The sequence below is a fragment of the Phymastichus coffea genome, unplaced genomic scaffold (assembly GCF_024137745.1).
Source record: "Phymastichus coffea isolate CEN01 unplaced genomic scaffold, Cenicafe_Pcof_1.1 PCOF00031, whole genome shotgun sequence".
In the NCBI taxonomy this organism is placed as follows: Eukaryota; Metazoa; Arthropoda; class Insecta; order Hymenoptera; family Eulophidae; genus Phymastichus; species Phymastichus coffea.
Genome location: NW_026706842.1, coordinates 1,068,664 through 1,089,705, shown reverse-complemented (window position 1 = coordinate 1,089,705; position 21,042 = coordinate 1,068,664). Strand labels below are relative to the sequence as shown.

Below are 21,042 nucleotides of genomic sequence, written 5' to 3'. Positions count from 1 at the left end.
AGCCTTCGATGGGCCGAATCGAGGTGTCTGGAATTGAGCCGTTTCCGTGATTCATGCGAGGCACACGTCCGAGTTCATTACACCTTTTTTGGAAGCACCAGCGAAGAAGAAAAAGTGGCCTCAACTTGGGATGCTCGCCTCACTCTCTCGAAAGTTCAAGAGATAAAAGGCCTTAAACTACACACCAGGCTCAATGAAACAAGACAGGCGTCAGCTCTTAACGAGTTTATTTTAACGAAGGTAAATGGTAGCGTGATTTATCGCTCGATTGAGAGGTGATACTTCTTTTTTTTATTCCCTCTTCGATGAATGAACTGTTAGTTAAAATACCTGTGTGTAAAGACCATTATTCGTGTTGTAACGTTGCGCCCAGTTTTTCACTAATGTAGAGAAAGCTACATACTTACATCAGTTTGCATGCTGAAAATTTTCAATTTTTCAAACAAAACTTGGCGCATTCTCTCTCTCTCTCTCTCTCTCTCTCTCTCTCTCGCACGCAGCGTACTCACATTGACTGTTTAACGTAGAAGGGATAAGCGTCGGAGGCAAATAAATAATGAGCGCGCCTCAACGATCCATCGCACAAGCCAGTAGCGTCGTATGACATTCGCGCGTGACGGCGGTTGAAAAATGCACTCAGCTGACAATTAAGCCGCGCGCAACGACGACAGTTTCCCGCGATCCTCCCCGCAGTCCGAAGGCAGAGTAAAAAGCTCGGCTCATCGGACAGATATATTATATTGACCGTGCGCTGAGGAATGAGGCGCGGAGCGAGGAGTAACGACGACGCTTAAAACGGCGCTTCTTCAAAAATCCTTTTGGTTTTTCAATTCTTAAAGTGGCTGCTTGCGAAGAGGAGTTGCCTCGATGACTGACACGTTTTGCGCAAATATATAGCAGGGAGCAGCAGCGCGCGGCCGGAAGAGACTAATTTCTTTTTGTCTGCCGCCGCGCTCGCGCGCTTGTCTGTGCCTTTTGTCTAACGAACCCTTGCTTACGAAAGCAGACTAATTATGACATCACACTTGTTTTTTTTTTTTTTTTTTTCACAACAGCGTTTGCGCAAACAGAAGTTCTTTGGAATGACGATCGAAAATAAATAATTAAAACAGAAAGATGTGATCGAAAATTCAGCAAATGATCATTTCCCACGCTCCAGGCGGTCGTGAAAATACACAGGCTCACGACCCTCCAACCTCGTTACCGAAAAGCGAAAACACGTGTAATGTAAGTGCGCGAAAATGGCTTCGCTTTCCCGCAGCAGCAGCAGCAGCAGCAGCAGCAGCAGCAGTGTTTCGCTCGGAGGAACTCGGAAATTCGTTGAAAACGATGATATCCGAAGAAAGTGTGCCGGCGCGCCGCTGCTAATCGAAAGCTCACCGAAACAGCGAGACGCCCCATTGCTTCGTGCTCAAACGGATAACGGCCAGGCGCGCGCTGCAGAGAAAGTGAAGCACACGCGTTCGGATGCTCCGCGAGACACTCGAAAAAAGAAAAATTGTTCACACTCTTGACAAGTGCGCGCTTTTATTTCTTTCGCCTTCATGAATATATGCACGAGATCGGACTTTTAGCTGTGTTTACTCGTGGAGTATTCCATTAGCCTTGCAGATCAATCGACGTGTAGACGTTAATGTACGGAACTCGCGACGGTACAACGTTAATGATACACTGTCTATTGTATTTTCTTTTTTTATTTTGGGCGCGAACGATAATGCGTCGAGCGTTTTGTGTAGTATGACTCATCACTTAACTTTACTTGTACGTGAAATGGGTTTAGACACGGACAAAGCGTGCGGTTTGATGATTTGTGCGTGAGCTCGAATGAGCACAGAGTTGAAAGTATCAATGTGAATAATAGAATTGTAATTTTTGCTCGACGAATGAGTAAAGTGCTATATTCCAGTTGTAAAAGATCCGTTGTAAAAGAAAATGCAGCTTGATTCATTCATAAATTAATCGTGCAATAACTTATGTTGTTTTTCATTGCGCTTCTGATTAGCATTCTAACAATACCGCACGTTGCATGAATTCCCAGCTCGTTTAACGTACTTTCAAAGAATAGAATATCCATAATTTTTTCGATAGATTACAGAATCAATGATCGAAGTAAGTCCGACACCTGGTCGAAAGTAACGGAAATATCGGAAAATACAAGTATGCGAGCACTCGCGCAAAAAAAATCATCCTCGACATTGGAACGCGCGAATGAACATGCGTTTTTCCATTGAACTCCATATAACAATAAACGCTCATTGTTCCGAAGGAATCTTTTGCCATTACGAAGAAAAAAAGTAGGCGCGAGCACTAACAACAGATCTCGACACGCTCGGTACATGCGATAAATTTCCCGATCGAGAGAAAGAGAGAGAGAGAAAAGTCCGTGCTAACGAGACAAAAGTCGCGCGCGCTCATAGACTTTCGCGCGATCTAATCGCCATTTATCATAGTCCATTTGCAATCGCGGCAAAAATATACGGGACGTCGCAAGTGGAACAACGTATACATTTACAGGTGAATTGCGCGCAAAGCGTGAAAGTAAAGGCGTCTTGCACACAAACGGGAGCGATTGGATTGGAGTTTATCATCCCTTTAACGTCACCTGTCGATGCTGCCGGATAAGAAAATGTTCTTTTTTTTTCGAGCTCTTGTGGTACACAAAGCGTCGAGCGTTATCCACGTCGTAATGATTGTTACCAATGGTGCATATACCAGAAAAAATTCAGCAAAATGCAAATTGATACTAATTGGACTTTCCATATTGCGATTATATGTCTGTGTGGGCTTTTTTCCTGTTGCGCTACATATACGGCGATAAGATTTGTACTGGAGCATGTAACAAATTTGTTTTTCCAGTTTTCTCTCCAGTCATGTAGGCAGAACACTTAATTATTCATAATATATATATATATATATATATATATATATATATATATATATATATATATATATATATAGAAGGCTGGTTAGCCCGGGCAAAAAAGAAAAATTGGTAGCGAGCTAAGATCTCGGCTATAAATTGTTCGCCGGGCCTTATTCAACGGCGGAATTGGTCCCTATAAAATATCGCTTAATTAAAGCTGTCAATGGCAGGCTGTTCCAAGTTAAAATATGAAACTTTCAATCGCCCGCTTATGATATTAGCAATTTACATACTCACAGTAGCAGACGCGAGCGTGACGATTAACGCAACAAGCGCGCGCGCTGCCCCCTTCGCGCTCCGATCGATAAGATCTTCGTCGCGCTTTGCGATCTACGAAGAAACCGGTCGACATTTTCCTCTGCCGGACGATGATTATTACGCGTGCACCGAGTTACATTGAATTCGCGGCGAGGTTATGAGCCACGCTGCGCAAAAGCAGTAAAATCATAATTAACTCGGGCTAATGTTGATTTCCCAACAGGTGTTATTAATTGACCACGGTGATACGAGCGTTACACTTTTTGCTCGTCTTCCAGCCTCATGCATACCGGAAAATTCTTATCGCTCGCTCTCTCTTTCTCTCTATCTCTCGTGTTCGATGATTCGCATGCCTCAGAGGCTTATAAAACTGGAATAACGTTACTATTAGGTAAGCTTGCTGTATAACACACAGCTCGTTGTGCTTTTCGCCGGAGTGAAATCTGCGAGCGCGCGACTTTCGTTTTTATACACAATATGATATAGCTCGGCCGCTCTTCACATGTGTAACAATAGGTGTAGAGCATTGAATCTAAATCAACAATGCAACGCTTTCGGCTCGTTAGACGCGCGTATAAATCACGAGCGCGCGTATAGCTATACGCATTCCTCTTCTCGCGCGCGAACATTCGTCGTCAACGGAAAGTAAAAGTGCCAAGCTGTGCAATGATGTGCATCGCCCGAGTTTCTCCCAGTTGGTATGCAAACTGTCGTTGCGCCGCCGCGGCGAGAGCCGACGTCGCCTCTAAAGTTTCGCAGCGCGCATCTCGCGAACACTTTACGGCCGACCAAGCGTTCGCGACGCCGAGAACGGCGCGTTTCAGATTCAGCGTATATTGCTGCAACTCTTGGCGATGCTCGCGAGTTATTGACTTCATTGCGGGTTCGGCGTTCGTGTGTACACATCGACGTGACGCGTGGCACTGCTAAGCAGCAACAGTCGAGTCGGAAAAAGTTGCGGCCGTACAGCAGCCTGACAACAGCTTCTTCGAAATCGTTATCGCATATGCGTGTAGCAACCAAGTCGCGCACCCACCCATCATTGGCAGCGGTGACTGTCGCTCGAACTAAGCGAAGATTGGCAATGGCTTTTGTCTAGACACCCAGTGGAGATTAATTAGCGCGATTCGACGACACGAGAAAGGAAAAGAAGGCTCGCACTTTATTGGGTCACGCTGCCCGCGCGTTTGTAGGCTCTCCCTCGCCACGAACGCGCGCGCTGTGCGTAGGCGTCGGCGACACGTGAAATTACTAGGGTCTCCCTGGCGCGCGTGCATTCTTCTGAAGCCGGCGTGAATCATGCAGCGGCAGTCGTGTGGCGACCGCTCAAGCCTAACTTTCATTGTGCGCGAGCCTCGCGCTCGACTTGCATTGCGAAAGTGAAAAGGCCAATTTGTTGATTTCGCTCGCTGCGGTCCGAGAGCTGCCCGCTCGCCTTCGGCTTTGATGCGACGACGCGCATCTGATTTGCTCTCCGCGCGCGCGTTTTCACCACCATATCGATCATCCGCTCCTCCGCTTATTTACGGCCACGAGCTCGCGATTTTCTTTTCGGCCGTAACGCCGTTCGTCTGCTACCGCGGAACGCTTGCCGCTTGAACGGTCGACCGAGAGAGAAGAAAAGAAAGAGAAAATAAAAAAAAAAAGATAGAGAAACGAACGAGCTCAAGCGAGACACTGCCATTGGCGCTCTCGACTCCACGTGGCATCGATCAAACGAGAGTGTCGGCAAGCGGTGTGCAAGTGAGCTCGAGACCGCGCTTCAAATCGATTAGATTCGAGGGCGCGAATCATGCTCGAAGCTTCAATGCGAAGCGGAGTAGCAAGTCGATGTAATCCTATTGGTAATCCAATTGTTCGACATAGGCCGCGCGCGTGCGAATGCAAGCGATGAAGCCGCGAACGTTCTTCAAAAATAAGCGTTGCTCCGAACAATCGGACATTAGCGAACGGTCGCGCAGCGCGCGCGCAACGGTTCGATTGTTATACAGCCAGGGGTGATAATTTCTACGATTGAAAAGTACTATATCCGCACGCAGATAACAAACAAATGTCGAGACGGAGCAGCTCGCGCCCGTGAAAAACTGGCGCACGGACGCGGATGTGCAGTAATGCGCGTGCGCGCGCGTTAAAACGCGTGTACGTACAGCTATCCACGTTTCGATCGACAAGCCAAGGACCAATATTTATGGATATCTTTGATATCGAGTGAACGGCGCAGTGTGAGCTCCAAGGATACAATCTCTGGAAGGGAAAAAAAAGTGTGCTGCGTAAGGACCGCAGGAGAGCACATAACGGGAAAATCGCGTGACGTAGCGCGTCAGGTGGATAGTGTGTGAGAAGTGCGCTCGTTACAATCGACGCGAGTGTGTGTCTCTTTCGTGGCGTCGCGTCGAGAGGGAAAGCGCCGCAACGGAAGCGTCGAGTTCTCCTCGGAATTTCGCGCGCTAGCCGCTAATGAACGGCCAGCTTTGGCCGGCGCTCGCCTTCGCGCTTCGCCACGCCTCCCGAGTCTGCGTTCGCGATTGGGACTTGGGGAAAGCAATTAAAATTGCTGACGATCAGTCGCCGGCCGCTGCGGTAATTGCGAGCGCATGAGCGTGCGCGCCGACTTGCAGATGCGCGCCGCGCAGCTTTTCGAAAAGAACTTGCGGATTCGCGTCGTGCGCCGCGCGCCGCGCGCATAAAGTGCAGTTACGATGGAAACGAGCCTCGAGAAGCGTGGAAATGCGTTTTGCGGAACGAAAACGCGGGAATACATTAAGAGTAGCCGCGCGCGCGGCATTTGAAAACTCGCGATGCGCGAAATCAATTAGACTCGTTCTTATTTATGCAGTTGCAATGTAACAGACTGTAATCACCACGCGATTCTGCTACTTCTTCCTTTATGATTGACGCGCACTTCTAAGTCATAATTGAACTGATAGAATTGCAAACCATTACGGCTCACTCTATAACTGTATGCCGGCTTCGTATTTCTTTTTCAACGTTGAAAAGATAGCTCAGTTGCAAGTGCGTTGCATTAGAGACGGATTAAGATGCTTATTAGCGACAATTAGCGTGTTATTTCAACTGAAGGGAACAGACAGGCCGTTGAACCTTCTTTCATTAATTATTTATCTGTTTTTTTGTATGCGATCGGAGTAGTTTCGTACAACCAGCCAGAAGATATGCACACGTCGTAATATAATTATCATGGATGAACGAGGTAATGTTTTTCATTGGAACTGGTGAGTTTGTTGAACTTCGGAGAGAAAGAGGGACTCTAGTATATCGGCGGATCATCGTCAAGTCGTCGAAAGTGCTTCCTGACAGTCGGCCTGTAGCTTAGGTCGTAATACGGACGAACGTAGTCGCGCTCGAATCTGCGCGCGCTCTCCTCCATCGGCGTGACGATCTCGATGACGGCGCTCGCGCTGCTGCTCGTGCTCGCGTTGCTGCTGTCCTCGGTCGTACTGCTCCTACACACGTACAATTTCCGTCTTTAACGATTTGCTCGTCGAAAGTCCTTCTCGTTTGCTCGCAGAGCTTTTTAGTGTTCGATCGCGCGAAGAGGCTTCGAGCTCGTGTCTGTTTATGATGTCGGCTTAATTGGTTCGATGGGATGATTGAGTGCGCGACTGTGGGAGAACGAGGAGGTGGGGAGTACTGGTGTGACGATAATGAACGATTTTCCGTTGCGTCACGTGCGGTTATCGAGGCAATTATTTGCTTTGGAATATAGGCGTGTGCGAATGACGCGCGATGCGGTCGCCTAGTTGTACAGGATTAAAACTTTGATGCGGGCTCGCGAGTGCAATTTTTCATGATAAATATACACGTAGCACACAACGTTTGTGGTTTGCAACGTAATGCAAGAAAATATTTGTTATCCGTCACAACCACCCACTGCTACAACACACAACGTCTTTGTGAAACGTCGTCGAATAAGAAGTATTGTTGAATGATCATTATTTCCGTACTAAGCGTCCGTTATATGTAAAAAAGGGTTTCGCTATTAGAAAATATGTTTTGAAATCACGATCAAATATGGGCCAGTATAGAAAGTGCGAGTTGTAATTTTTCTCTCGGTGAGCGTGTATATAGCAGTGTGCAATTTTCTCTTTTATGATTTTATATATAAAGCAGCTTTTATTCAGCGGCACTTTCGAATGTTCGACGTTAATAACGAGAATCGACTCCGACGTCAAACCTTAATTACAGAAGAGAACTTAACGAACGATTCGAGAGATAGCATGCTAAACCAATTAATAAGAACGGGACCCCCGTTGGCGCAAAGCGCAAACCAACTCGAAGAAGGCGCAGCTTCCACATCACGAAAGTTTGCGTGCGAAATCGGCTGCCTGTCCTTGAAGCACGCTGCAGCACAAAGAAAGATCCCTGCTTGGATCGAAAGTGTCTTTGGGAAAAGAAATATTCCCTCTGTCTCTCGCTCGCTCGCACAATGCGGTATCTCTTTTTTTCTTCGTATAATCTTCATCGAGGAAGTTGGTCGCGTGGGCGAGACTCGCGAGTGGGAGGTATATGGCGAAAATACTTGCGAGCGAGCACTTGCGCCAATTATCGTGAATCATCCACGCGGCTAATGCAACATACGAATCCTTATTTACATATCGACGAGCGCGACTATCGCGGAGTGCATTGTATGTCATTTTCTTTTTCGGGCTCGCGACCCTCGCAGCATTGTGCTTTGTTGTGACGACTGTTAATTGCATCGCGCCAGTGCATGGTCCATGCACTTCGGAATGGAAACAAAAGATTTCGTCACTTTCGTTAACTAAATCGTTATTACTTCATTAATCGCTCGTCGAAACAAAGTAACAGTAAACTTTGGTTTCCCTCCGTTATTCGCGCTTGGACTCGTGACTTGTGCACGTATGATCGACTTTACCGGATACATCCACACCCTCTCCACGCTTGGAAGCTCGTTGCGGCACATTTGGTACTCTTGCTTACGGAAAATAATTGTACGAGGGTTTTGCACGCGATGATATTTCTCGGACTCGCGCATACACGACATTAAGCTTTCGCGTGTGTTCATCTTAGACTCTTACTAATACTAATAAACTTGGAGCTTCGGTAATTTGCACGTTTACCTCACGACATTTACATGTGCAGGCATGTAATTTATTCGAAATAGAAATTTCGCGACTCTTCTTTTTATTCATAACGCGTACGTAAGACACCTATGCATTAGATGTACGAAAAGAAAAAAACGCTTCTGCTTTATGAATTTCAAGTAGCGAAAGAGCGCAGCGAAACGCAGTTTAGGTAACCAAGAAATGAAAAGGGAAAATAGACCGAGGCAAAGCTTAAACACGGCTAACCGCGAGAGAGATAGAGAGAGGGAGAGAGAGAGAGAGAATAGAGGTTAAAATCCATTATTATTCAAAGCAGCTCGTTCCATTATTCATACGAAACTGCGACACGCGGAGCTTCGGCGTTCATCGCTTTATGTCCGTAAATAAGATGAAAAAAATAAGCATCACACACGCATACACACACGCGTCTGCGCACACACACGGCGTCTCTTCAAAAAGCATAACAATCAACTCTCTCGAAGTTCGTATTAGCATGATAGCGTCAAGACGTGCTCGAAAGAGAACTGAATGGTTTGCTGATTTTATCCGAGCGCGCCCGAAGCACGTGTGTACGCGAGCGTCAATGTCTTCTTTTTTGTTATTTTGTTTTTTTTTTTTCGCGTGCGAGCTCGATTTCTCTTGATCGATTTTCTCGACTGTAAATGTGAACTGCCAATGATTTGTCTAGAATCACTAGTGAACGTGCACTGGTCTGTCGCCACGCTCTTTTCACTATCACAGAAAAAAAATATGTCCAGCGCGGCGTTATGAAATTCCGAAAGGCTCGTGTACGAGCAGTAACTAATTTTGCCGATGGATTATAATGAATTGACTGCTAATGGCCATGAGAAGCGTGTAAGACATGACGCGTATACGAGGCGTCCTTAATTAATTAATTAATTTTATACTGTCCAATTAAAATAAGACTTGCGTAACGAATATTATCGGTTATGCGCATCACGATTTTTTCGACGAGGTGCTCGCCGAAAATAATGAATTATTACGCCGCGCTGGCTTTCTGCAAAGTGCACATTTTTACGAAATCGATTTGCGAAATCTAATCGATGCAAGGATACGCAGGGAAAAAATGCACTGCAGTAGTAACAACTCGAAAGCTCCGAGTGCAGCTTGTAAGACGTGTAAACAAAAGTATAAAACCGGATCAACGCGGATGTAACCTGCGCTAGCGCGCGCGCCACGGGTATCATTCATTCGCGTGGCCCGAAAAGAAAGAAAAGTCGAAGACAAGAAACCGAAAGAAAAGGCCAGTTAACATGTATCTCCTTTCAAGAGACTATTGCTGTTTCTCGCTTAAGTGAAAATGGCATCGCTGCTATGTAGACTTCGATTTCCGTTTTCTTGTACCTCGGCATAGACTATCGTACTCTTTTTATCCGCGCTATGATGTCTGCCAACTTCCTCCCTAGATCGCAAGTATTCGAGTAGAAGTGTTATTTTGACGATATGCTTTTTTTATTCACATTAATCCGTATTTCAATTAGATATTATATCACGAGTGCGTTGGCAACTATTTCGTAACAATAAATAGGCAGTTCTGTAACAATTTCATCATAGGGTAAAAGAAATTTGAAATCAATGTGCAGGATCAAGTCATACGTGGAACAAATCAGCGAAATTCACGTAACTTTCGGTTACACAACCATAAAACTTACTCGCATATAAGTAATGGAATAACCAATCGGCAATTTTGAAGAAAAGCACAGAAAAATTAGTACAACGCACCGCGAGGACGTAGAAATGTATGCAGAAAATGCGCGCGGCAGCCCTACGGTATCGCAATTATGCAAAAGCACTGTCTAACCGGATCACAAGTCCATTAAAGTTGCACAAAAGGCAATTTTGCAAAACAATGCAATATTCATTTGCGATGTCGTCGAAGGCTATTGAAAAAAAAAAACGAAGAAATGAGCTATTCCGCGCTATTCGGGTGTGGAGTTATGTGCAGCAAGTACGAGTAGCGAGGCGCCAAACAGATTTTAAATGACCTGTAGATAACAATGAGTCGTAAAAATTTTTGTTCAATCATTAATGGTCGAGAAAAAAATAACTCGACGTGTATAGTTTCGTTATTAAAAAAAACCAAGAGTTTCAAAGATGAAGGTGTTCGTTCGTGTTTGATGAATATTCATTGTAGAAATAATGTCCAAGGGATTGCTTTAGATTCTTACGTACTAGAAGAATTATAACTCGGAGATATTCTGTACAGCCGTTCGTGTCGGTAACAAATGCCACAAGGCAAATAACCTAGTTACTGTTATGTTTTTGCCGCGCACAGCTAATCCATTATCAGCTATAAAGTCAGAACGAATCGCGGCACGTTAAGTCTTATTATTCGCAGGACGATATCGAAATAATAGCACTTGGATAGAGAAAGAAAAGCGCGAAGAAAGATCCGAGTTTATAACAAGCATCGTGTCGACAAGTTGTTAACGATATTTATATAGAAGCTTCGACATTTAACTTTACCGTTATGAGTCTACGTATTTTGTCCCTCATCTAGCTGGAAGATACAGCCTTTTCAATCATAATGAACCCATTAGCAATATCTTTTCTCTCCTTATGCTGCAGCAGCTCGTAAAATCCTCGTTAAGTTCGCGCGCGCGAGCGCAGCTCACGAATTTGCTGCCCCTCCGGCAAACGTACGGTTTATCGGCACGGCAACGCCGAAAAACAAAAACGGGACGAATCCATAATCCGTGCCAGTCAGCGCCGCCCCCGTGCTCGCCCCGATTTCCATGCATTATAACACGCTCAAACTGACAATATCTTGATAAGAAGCTCGCGAAGATAATGGCCAAGTTTTTATTGCTGTGAAAGTTCTGTTCAACGTGACTAGTTCAGTGTTCATTGATTTAGTTATAACAAAATGGAAAGAGAATGTTTCTTTTTTGCGAAAAGGTAATTTTGATATTATAGACGACGTGATAATTCAATGGGTTAATTATACAGCCAAGCATATAAGTCAATTAAAAACATTTCAATATGAAATTTTACTTATAGAGCGGTCGAGGAGAATGGTCGATGATAGAAAAAACGTACATAAAGCGAGGGGGCATCGTCTGCAATTCGGACGTGCAAACGCTCCGAAAAAGGAAAATCTAATGTTATAATTGCTAAGCTAACAAGCGGTAGACTAACATACAGCAGCCAATTATTTTTCGCCTATTGTCGGCTTGGTTTCAATAACGCGCACGCGATAATAGAAATTCTCTACAGGCGTCGCACACACGCACAACTACGGGACACTTTCACATCGCCATTTATTTTTGTGTCAGACGTAATCGCAAAATTATTATAATTGGCTGCCTCTATTCTCTAGAAAAAAAAAGAACTTGATATTTGATTTGCGATATTCATCGTTCTGGCCTAGATAATACATGAAAATGAAAGTGAGAAAAACGTCTAGAGATTAATCTATTTTTTCTTCTTTATTCGAATGAATGTTAAAACGTTTAATTACGCGCGCTTATCTTTTTTTACGACTCTCTTCCTTATCCACATTCGAAAGTGCACAGAGCGATTGTAATTTATGCACGCGCTCTACAATTTTTTTTTATTAGTGGAATTAATGTCTTTTTGCGCAAAACGGTAAGGTTCGTTGCGTAAATATTTTATAGTAGCGTATAATCAATAAACATTCGCGAAACAACTTTGCTTTCTGCCAAAATACATCGTTAATTTTTATTCGAACCCGCAAGATTTCGTCAATCCGGTATGCGCAAAGGCTCATTAAGCTTTGCCGCGGTTAAAGTCGTAAATCTCAACTGTTGCTCGCGTAAGGGAAACTGAAAGCTGCATCGCGTTCCCAAACAAAACACAGGGGGGATGTAAGTTGCTCTCTTACACCGCGTAACGCACGCGGGAAGAAATGCCGGAAGTCTCACACGAAAAAAAAAAACAGTGGCGAGGGAGGAGCAGGAGCCTTTATATTCTATAATAAACGCACGGAGCATCGTGGTAAAAGCGCACTCGACGCGGCTAATGACGGGCAAACCTGCTTATACACACACATATACACTCTCGATCGATCGGTTAGATCAGAAAAACTGGCAACTTCCGCGAAAAGCCAAGCGCTATATCGCGTTGCACAATCGCCAGCGGAGAGTGCAGCTACCGTGGAAAAATTTATACGTGCGTGTGCTGTTGTACGATGCGGGGACAAAGATATCGCGCGACTATTATTTTTTTTTTCGCAACACGTTGCATTAGCATCGCGCGGTAAATCGTTACAATTCGGTCTCAATCGACCTTCTTTGTTTAACATTTTTTTCACAGGCGCATTCATACCGAGCCCCATTGTACTGATAATTGCCATTCAATTATATGCAAATTTATAATCCATGCGCCTAAAGTACTATTATTATTGACGATTGGTTGACCACAGCTGAACATTATCGATTGGTCGGAGTCGACGAGAGAGAAAAATGCACAACTCGCTCGCTCGCGAGAAAAAGTGACCGATGGCTATTTTGTTGACTAGGGGATTTTAGACGACTTTGGTATCTACGAAGTCTAGACGTTGCGACTGAGATAGGCATAGAGTTTGAATGAGCTGCTGCCGCATAATAAAAGAGCGTACAGTTATTATCAGATGCAAGTATGCATGTGAAAGTCGTAATCATCTCCGAACATGAAATAACTTAGAGTGAAACTTTGTTGGTCCGATTTCGAATGAAAGATCTCCACGCGCGCGCGCGCACTCACATACACACACACACACACACACAATGTATTTGCATCGTTAGACCTGAACCAATACCTTAAAATAGACATGTGAACTTTATTAACAGCGATTAGATCCAATATAACGTTCATAGTCACTTTATTTATCCAACTTACGAACATTGGCAGCAATTCGTGCCTCACTACTTTATCCGGGTGCGCGTTGTTAATAAAATAAATCCTTTTTTCTTTACTCGAGTTGAGTTGACAGGGCCGAATTTGTTTTGTTTATATTTGATCGAAATAACGTTTGATCGGCATGATGTGAATTTCTGTTTATGGAATGAAATTGTCAGGAAGTATAATTTCGATACGAGTCAGGAACGTTTAAAGAAGCTGCGGTACGTCGGTTTATGGGTGTTTCTCTAGTTCTATTTACATACAGGCAAAGTCAGCAAACATATATGATGCTTTTGAATTTCACGGGTTCTGCTGCGATTCTCTGTCGGCCAAATATTTACAGAAAGTTTTTTTTCGAGAAAAAACAGACATGTTCGAAGATTTTCAAGAGACTGTTGTTGGGACGCATCTATTCAAGAATAATATTTACAAAGCTCTCACGATGAAAAGTGAACTTGAATTAGTCAACAATTCATTTGTTTTTGCCTCGTGGTAATGAGATCGTCATCTAAGTTGACAAATGGAGTAACGAACGAGAACGCAGGCGACATGGAATTGGTAGATTAATCAAAGCCATCGCGCGCGAATAATTGTGATCGATCGCGACAACCACCATTATACGAACCGTTGAAGAGTAACGGTACTGGAGTCAGCGAACAAAGCAACAACAACAAAATAGACTGTCACACAACACGCGAGTGCAATGTCGATTGACGATCTTCTCTCCACGCCCATTCGACTCTACGTTTAATCGCGGAGAGAATGAGAGAGAGAGAGAGAGAGAGAGAGAGAGAGAGAGAGAGAGAGAGAGAGAGAGAGAGAGAGAGAGAGAGAGAGAGAGAGAGAGAAGAGGCGACATGCATCGCGCGACTGCGTAATATATAAAAGAGCGGGAACATTATCGAATGCTCGGAGTGCCTTGTCGCGAAAAGTCATAGCATAGGCTGTCGGCTGAAGGAATACATATTATAGGCCGGTACATCCGCTCCCGATGCTACGCTCGCCAATACCGTTATGTAGCAGGGGATTTTTCGCTCGAGCCTCGGCTCTATGAAAACGAGCAGTGCTCGCTGCCGCCGCGCCCACATGTATATGCATACGCGCTGCTGCAGCTGCATCTCGCTCTCTCAACTCACTCGCTTGAAAATAGACGGGCGTTTATTCAATTGACGTGCGTATGCCCCCCCCCCCTGCCCCGACGTTATGCGCTCGGCGGTCGAACGCGCGTGACGAACAGCGGCGATCATCGAGCAATTTGTGTTTTTCTCTGGCGATCGCGTAGAACTCTCTAGAGAGGGAGAGCATGATTCGCGCTTACCCCGTGGTCCAGTTGAAGCTCTCCTCGGTCGTCATGGAGCTCGAGTTGCCGAGAGTCAGACTGCCGCCGTTCTGGATGAACAGTATGGGAATGACATCGAGGATCCGCGCTGCTCCCACGCTCGACGAGGCCGTTCTGCAATAGCGCGCACGGGATGTATGACGTACGCCTGCCGAACGCGCTGCCTCGGTGAGCGACGAAAGCGAGCCCCGCTTAGATGTAATAAGCTTTCACGCGCGCGCCGGCTTTGGCTCGCGCATCGGCCGCGAATGAAATACGCGCGCAAGTCGAGCGAGCGTCCAAGCGCTTCCTGAAAGTTTACGGGCGGGCATAAATTGAGGCGGCGCAGGAGCGACGCCTATGGTCCGATCTCTAGGTCGGCTGGACACACGCGCTACTTTCGCCGATGTCGAATTGAAAATTCAGCATTGACACGAACGCGCGGTGTACGATTGGGCGGCTTTCGCACGAAAGTATATTCTTGTTGCACCCAGTCCTACGAATATTCCTCGCTTCGCTAAACTCAATCAATGGCCAGAGTAATGATCATACTGTAACTGAACGCCAATCACCGCAGATGGCAATCCCAGCGATTCTTGTCCACTTATCGGATTCACTTCGTCATCGGTATTCTCCGTGAGATTCGACGAGTCGCTCGCGTTGGTCGCCGAATTCGACGCTTCTGCATAACTCGTAGACGTCGCTCCTCGGTCTTCCTCTGCATTAATTTCAAATTCAAGTACGAGTCGTTATTTTCGAAAATTTCTCTGTCGACGCTGGATTTTAGAATCGCATAGATTCGCGAATGAGAGAACGTTGCCTTATATAGAGAGGCCAAAAAGAGTCGATACCGGAGAAGTGAAATTAGCTATTCCGAAATTAATGGATTAATACTGCACGCAAGTAGCAGCAGTCGGCTTGAAGAGAAATTAAAAGGTTAGAGATAATGTAGCGCCGCAGACATATAGCCATAAAGTTGAAATGAGGTTAGAACGTTTAACGCGTTTCATTCCGTTTACGGGCAGCACGTACGGAAGAGCGAGAGAGACGGACGATCAACCGGTCTTTCGTCTTGTCTCTCTTTTTCGGTTCAGCCTCTTTCGGAGGAGTGCTGCTGCCGCTCGATTTTTCCGCAAGTACGACAACGCTCGCTCATGATGCAAGCGTTTTTGCGAGAGCGAGACGGACGACGGGTCTATACTTCAGGGCCCGGTCTGCACTCCCTCTATACATCCCAGGTTTTATATGGTCTCTTCCGAAACATTACGTCGTCGTTCGCAACAATAGCTAGCAACGACACGGCCCACTAGACAGTTCATTAAGTTGAGACGGTACGCGCGTTGGCATGAGTGTGGAGTCTTGGTAAAAGTATACCTTCGTGGGATGCTAGCGATGAATGCGCGGTCACGAACGACGAGGACACTGCCGGGTCAAGAGTGCGCGGAGCAAGATTACTGTCAATGAGATTGGGCGACGGCGGCGCACTCGGATTATCTTCTCGCCCGATGATGCGGGGTGCACGCGCAGTCGTGCCGTTCGTCAAGCGATACCCTGCAGTCTCTGTGCAATTACAAATAATTGGTTTACTCGGCAGTCGCCTCTCTCGTGCACGCGCGCACACGGACGTATGCGTGTATTTCTGCCCCGTGGATAACGTGATTTATGCGGCGGCCAATGCTGTGAATAATGTTCCGAGATATTTTTCAGGCTTATTACCGGAAATCGACGTCCCGACTGTACTGTCAACTGCAGCGCTAGCAGCGCTAGTGGTAGCCACCAATGATATATCTTCGAAAGACGAGGCGCTCGTCGTCGTCGTCGTCGTCGTCGTCGTCGCCGGTGGCTTTGACGCCCGCAGTTTCATCTGCTTCCATTTGATCAGGGACTTCAGACGACTTCCCACACTGCTTGATGACAATCGCGATCTCAGCTGTTTGTATAGCAGAGTTCAAGAGTTCAAAATTTTACTTCCTCTATGCCGATGAGTGAATGTTCGTTGATTTTCAATGGAATAAACGTGGAAATATAAAGCACAAAGAACACTAACGTCAAATTAAGGCGGCGCACGATGCATTCGTCCGTTAACGAGCTTGTAATTTGCAATGCCTGTCTTGTCTCGACGCACATAAAAGCGAGCGACGGGACAATTGCTGGGCGCGATTAACGCCGAAGAGAAAATAAAACATCACGAGAGAGGAGCTGTGGGGAGTTCGTAAGCTCGCGAATGATGACAAACAAGGGAGTCGGAGAAGTCGGAGAGAAGACTGACGAAATGCTTGAGAAATGTGCGATATTCCGTCAATTGCATGCTATCTTATCTCGATGCATATATCTCAGCATAATGCCACGGCTCGATGAGAATATATTTATGAATAGAGAAAAAAAAGCACGTTATGCACGATGTGAGAGCGATGACTTCATAAATCAACCTTACAGCTTTACGCATTTCTCTGTTAATATGCGCTGCTGCATTGGAAAAGAACGAGATAATCAAATTGCAGTTGCGTAATTCATCGACGAAATATAAGTTTCATTCTTGGCAATGCCCATGTCGTCGAATAGGACGAGGCATTATACTTTTTTAAAAAGTATAGGACAGTTAGGTTAAAATTAAGCTTGAAATCGGTGTAAGCTCAAGTTACCCTATCTCGAAAGCTCGAAATCATCGATGATGCGTGAGTCTTGGCTGGTTCTATAGTCACGGCGGTGTTGGTCAGTTGGAAATCGCAGGAAGAGCTGTCGGGGCCTTGAGATATTCCCGACGACGACGAGGCCTCGTCGTTCATGGCAGCGGTGAAAGAGGAGTCAACACCACCACATTGGTTCTTCGTCTCGACGCAAGACACTTAGTCGATCGCCGGCATCCGTGACTTCTTGGTTAGTTGCCAATTTCCACGAGAGCGAACACACGCCGCTAGCCGATGCGCTTTTGTTACTACCTCTTGCGAACCATTTCCAGTTACTTTTCTTCGCAAGAGAATTTCATTCTCTCGAGCGATAGTTAAAAAACGGCTTTTCAATTTTCCACACGTTCACTGTACATCGTACAAAATGTGGCAAACAACTTTGTCAGCTTTACGACGCGGGTAATAATTTCTATAAGCTGCTAGCTCGCCGTATGGTCACCACATGATCTACCCGCTACCTCCTCATCTCGGAAGGATTTGAATTCTCTCACGGACAGTTTTAGCTAACAAGGAAAAAAGATTGCATTCGCCGTCTCCGTTCTATTAATGGAATTTCAAACAAATAAGCAAACAACAAAACTGGTAAAACTTGGCATTCAACATGTGAAGCATCCATGCGTTAAACACTTGTGCGTGGAGAACCAGCAGACGGCAACGGAAGAAAAAATGCTTATCGGACGTTTGCCCGACAGCCTTGTGCGGACGTTGAAAATGCGTTTATCAAACGGCCAAAAAATATCGATCTTGCTCCAGCTTTTAACTACGAGCCATCAGCCCGCTAGTGCATTGTTAATAACTCAGCTAGAGCAAAGAGGCTCGGGAGAGTGGGAAAAAGAAGGCCGGCGCGGCAGCGCTCCGCCAAAACTCCGGCAAAACTTCGTGCGTACGTCGCGTGTCGTCGAAGGAGAGAACGATTATGCAAAAGAGCATCAGCGGCCGCAGCTAGCGAAAGCGCGCGCTCTTTCACAGCCTGTTATCGCGTCGACGAGATCCTTGCCCCGTCATTACGATTTGTGCGAGCGCGCGGCATCGTTGATTAACGAACGCACGTGTGCGGCGCGCTTCGTTTGAATCGCTCGCGCTGCGGTTCCGCGCCGGGGATTTCAATTGTAATTGACTTCTCAAACGGCCGCGGCGCTGGCCTTTCGAAATGATGATCGCCGCCGATAAGGCCAAATCGTTACACTGCAGCTACATGCCTGCTAAGGCTCCTCTACGCGTCGGCGAATTAGCCAAGCGATGGAACGCCGCGCCTCCTTCACGCGAAGTATCGGTCGAACCACCGCGAGGATGAGAGAGAGAGCTGCTCACTGAAAAAACGAAGCGCACTGAGCTCTGACCCCGAAACACATCGACATTTGAAGAAGCCGAGCGCGCTTCACGGTGAATCAGCCCTGATTCATCGCCTTTCAATTAGCGTTGGTGCAGCGCGCCTGCTGTCCAACGGGGGTCAGCATTTGCTTCATTTGCTTCCGTATGATAAAATCAGTAGAAAGCGCTACTCCAACTCTAACGCCTTCCGATGTATAACGGAGAAGCTCATCGTCGATATAATAATGCTAACACACCCCGTTCACGCCTACCCAATTTTCGATTTCCAACCGCTAGTAACAGCATATAACTGTACGCAGACACTGCTATGCGTAGTTCACTTTCGAAACGTGCGACAAATCAAATCGAGAAACAAAATCTTATCATTGGTAGAAAGCTATAGGTAGTTTATTTGTCGCTTTGTAACAACTAATCTTCCGAGTGAAATTAAATCCAACAATGCAACGCTGACCTTGCCTAGCGAATCAATAAAGAAAGTGCTTTGTAATGTACCTGCACCTCGCCAGCAGCTTTTATAAAACCAGAAGAAAGTCTTCTGCTGCGCTGCTCGAAAAGAACAAAAAAAAGAAAAAACTCTATAGCTGTCAGCAGCGAAAAATCGATGCCTCGGGACAAATCGAGAGCCTAGTGACACCGATTGAAGCGTACGTATATGTGTGTGTATAAGAAGGAAATCTAAAAAGTGGCGTAAGGTCGAGTCCGTGGGATTCACGCGTCGACAGCTCTACACACACTCCGCGCGACTCCGAAATCAATAAAGTTGTTCTCTGCTCTCAGAGCACAGGGGGAGGCGCAAACCTGAACAAAAAACGCGTACAGAAGTAGACAGAGCGAGGAAAGAGGGAAACGATGGATTCTGTCGTTCTCACCGGATATGCGTAAGGCTGGCAGGGCACGTAGAATTCTCGGCTCATAATTCCGTGGGGGCGGCTGGCTGCTTAGGCGTAACAGCGGCAGCGGCGCTCGCTTCGTCGTCCAGCTGATGACATTCGACGGGCTGCGCTGCTGATTCGATGTCAAAACGCCGCTGGCGCCATCTGCTCGACCACATCGCCGCCAACTCCCGTGCTGTTAGACACAGACTGCTGCACTCTATCTGCTGCCGCTGTTGTCACGAGGTCAGGCTTTTCTCAATTTTGCAAGAGACTCTCGTTCCTCCCATCCTCGAGTTGACTACCACATGCAATTTGCCGAGGCTGCTGACGACACCCAACGCAACGCAACGAGAACGGCTTATAGAGGCGACGAGCTGACACAAAGGAGACCGCACTGCTGTCAAACCAACTCGTCTCGACGATACTTTTGGCTGATGCCCAGTCGAGGCTATCGCCTCATTGTCACTCGCGCACACGACAGTCGTGTTTATTTTGTAGCCAAATGGTGCAGACGTCGAATGGAGATTAGCGCGACCGCGCAAATAACACCGTCTCTCTGGTATCGATGTCTGTCGCGCGTACAAATGCAGCGACCACTCGTTCGCTCCGAGTCTCGAGCCACACTGAGTGCAGCCTCGATGATACGCCGTCGCTACGCGCTGTTAACTGCGTATCTCTGTCTCGCTTGCACTTACAGGCCACTCGAACCGCACCGCACTGTACTTTCCTCTTTCCGCTCGTTCGGCGGCGCTGGTACTGCTGGCAGGTGGGATCAAGAGACGTATGTGGCGCCCGCTTGTGAACAAATCACTAAGTTTTGTTGTAGATGTCACAGATTTGAAAAGCTATATTATACTTGGGTCGATAAGTCATTATTGATTAATTGTGGTCGAAAGCGATTAGTGATTGATTACGGTGTCACGAAATTTCGCATGACGTTTGATTTAAATGTTATATAGTTATCAGACTTCCTAGTCTCGATTAGCACAGCGTTTTATTTGCAATGCGATTGGAAAGTGAAACTAGTCGACTAAAATATTTTATTTCTTGAGATTAATAATGCCTGCATGCTGTCACTTTTTTTTGTGATTGGAAAAAGTATCTCAATATCTAATATCTATACGATCGATGTGTCCGATATGTGAGTAATAAATTTAAATTAAAAAAGTATTAAAAATTGAAAAAGGTGATAGTTCATAAGGGTTTTATGTGGAAATCTATTACAGAAAGTTTTAAGAGCTGATGAAAATGAGGCATCGTACCGAAGAGTTTTCTATAACTAATTACGATATACGCATTATAGTTGACGAGTGTACATGACGCATCATTTTACAAAGAAGAAATCAGACTTTCAAGTTGAACGAATCCCATTTTAATACTGTAAGTTTTCAATAAAAAAAATTGTATAACAATGACGATAAGGTCGATTCCGATCTCTAGTACTTTCAGACATTGCCGACTATAACCGTTATCTCAATTAAATCACTCGAATTATATACAAACTCCACTTCAATTCACCGAGGTGCATCGTTAGACTCAACAACATTAATTGGTTTTATTGCCAATCGTCGAAAAGTAAAAAAAATACAAATCGCGTCTTGTTTTACTCTGATCCTAAAAAAAAAAATAAATAAATAAACATCCGATTTACTGCGATTGCAAGTCTCTCATTACCGTTCGAAAGTGATCGTGCTGATTTAATGCA

General features: G+C 45.7%; 1 protein-coding gene across 5 annotated transcripts in view; it reads right to left on the bottom strand.

The window, feature by feature from the left end:
• LOC131663124 (uncharacterized) overlaps positions 1–19,947 on the bottom strand; it is a 64,158-nt gene extending 44,211 nt beyond the window's left edge. For all 5 annotated transcript variants that reach the window (XR_009301826.1, XR_009301827.1, XM_058933237.1 and 2 more), the window contains exon 1: positions 19,332–19,947. Coding sequence is in view for 1 of the 5 variants with exons in the window: in XM_058933235.1 (XP_058789218.1) it covers positions 19,332–19,376 (45 nt within the window). In the remaining 4 variants the exon portion in view is untranslated. The remainder of the gene's footprint in view (positions 1–19,331) is intronic.
• Positions 19,948–21,042: the final 1,095 nt, after the last annotated feature.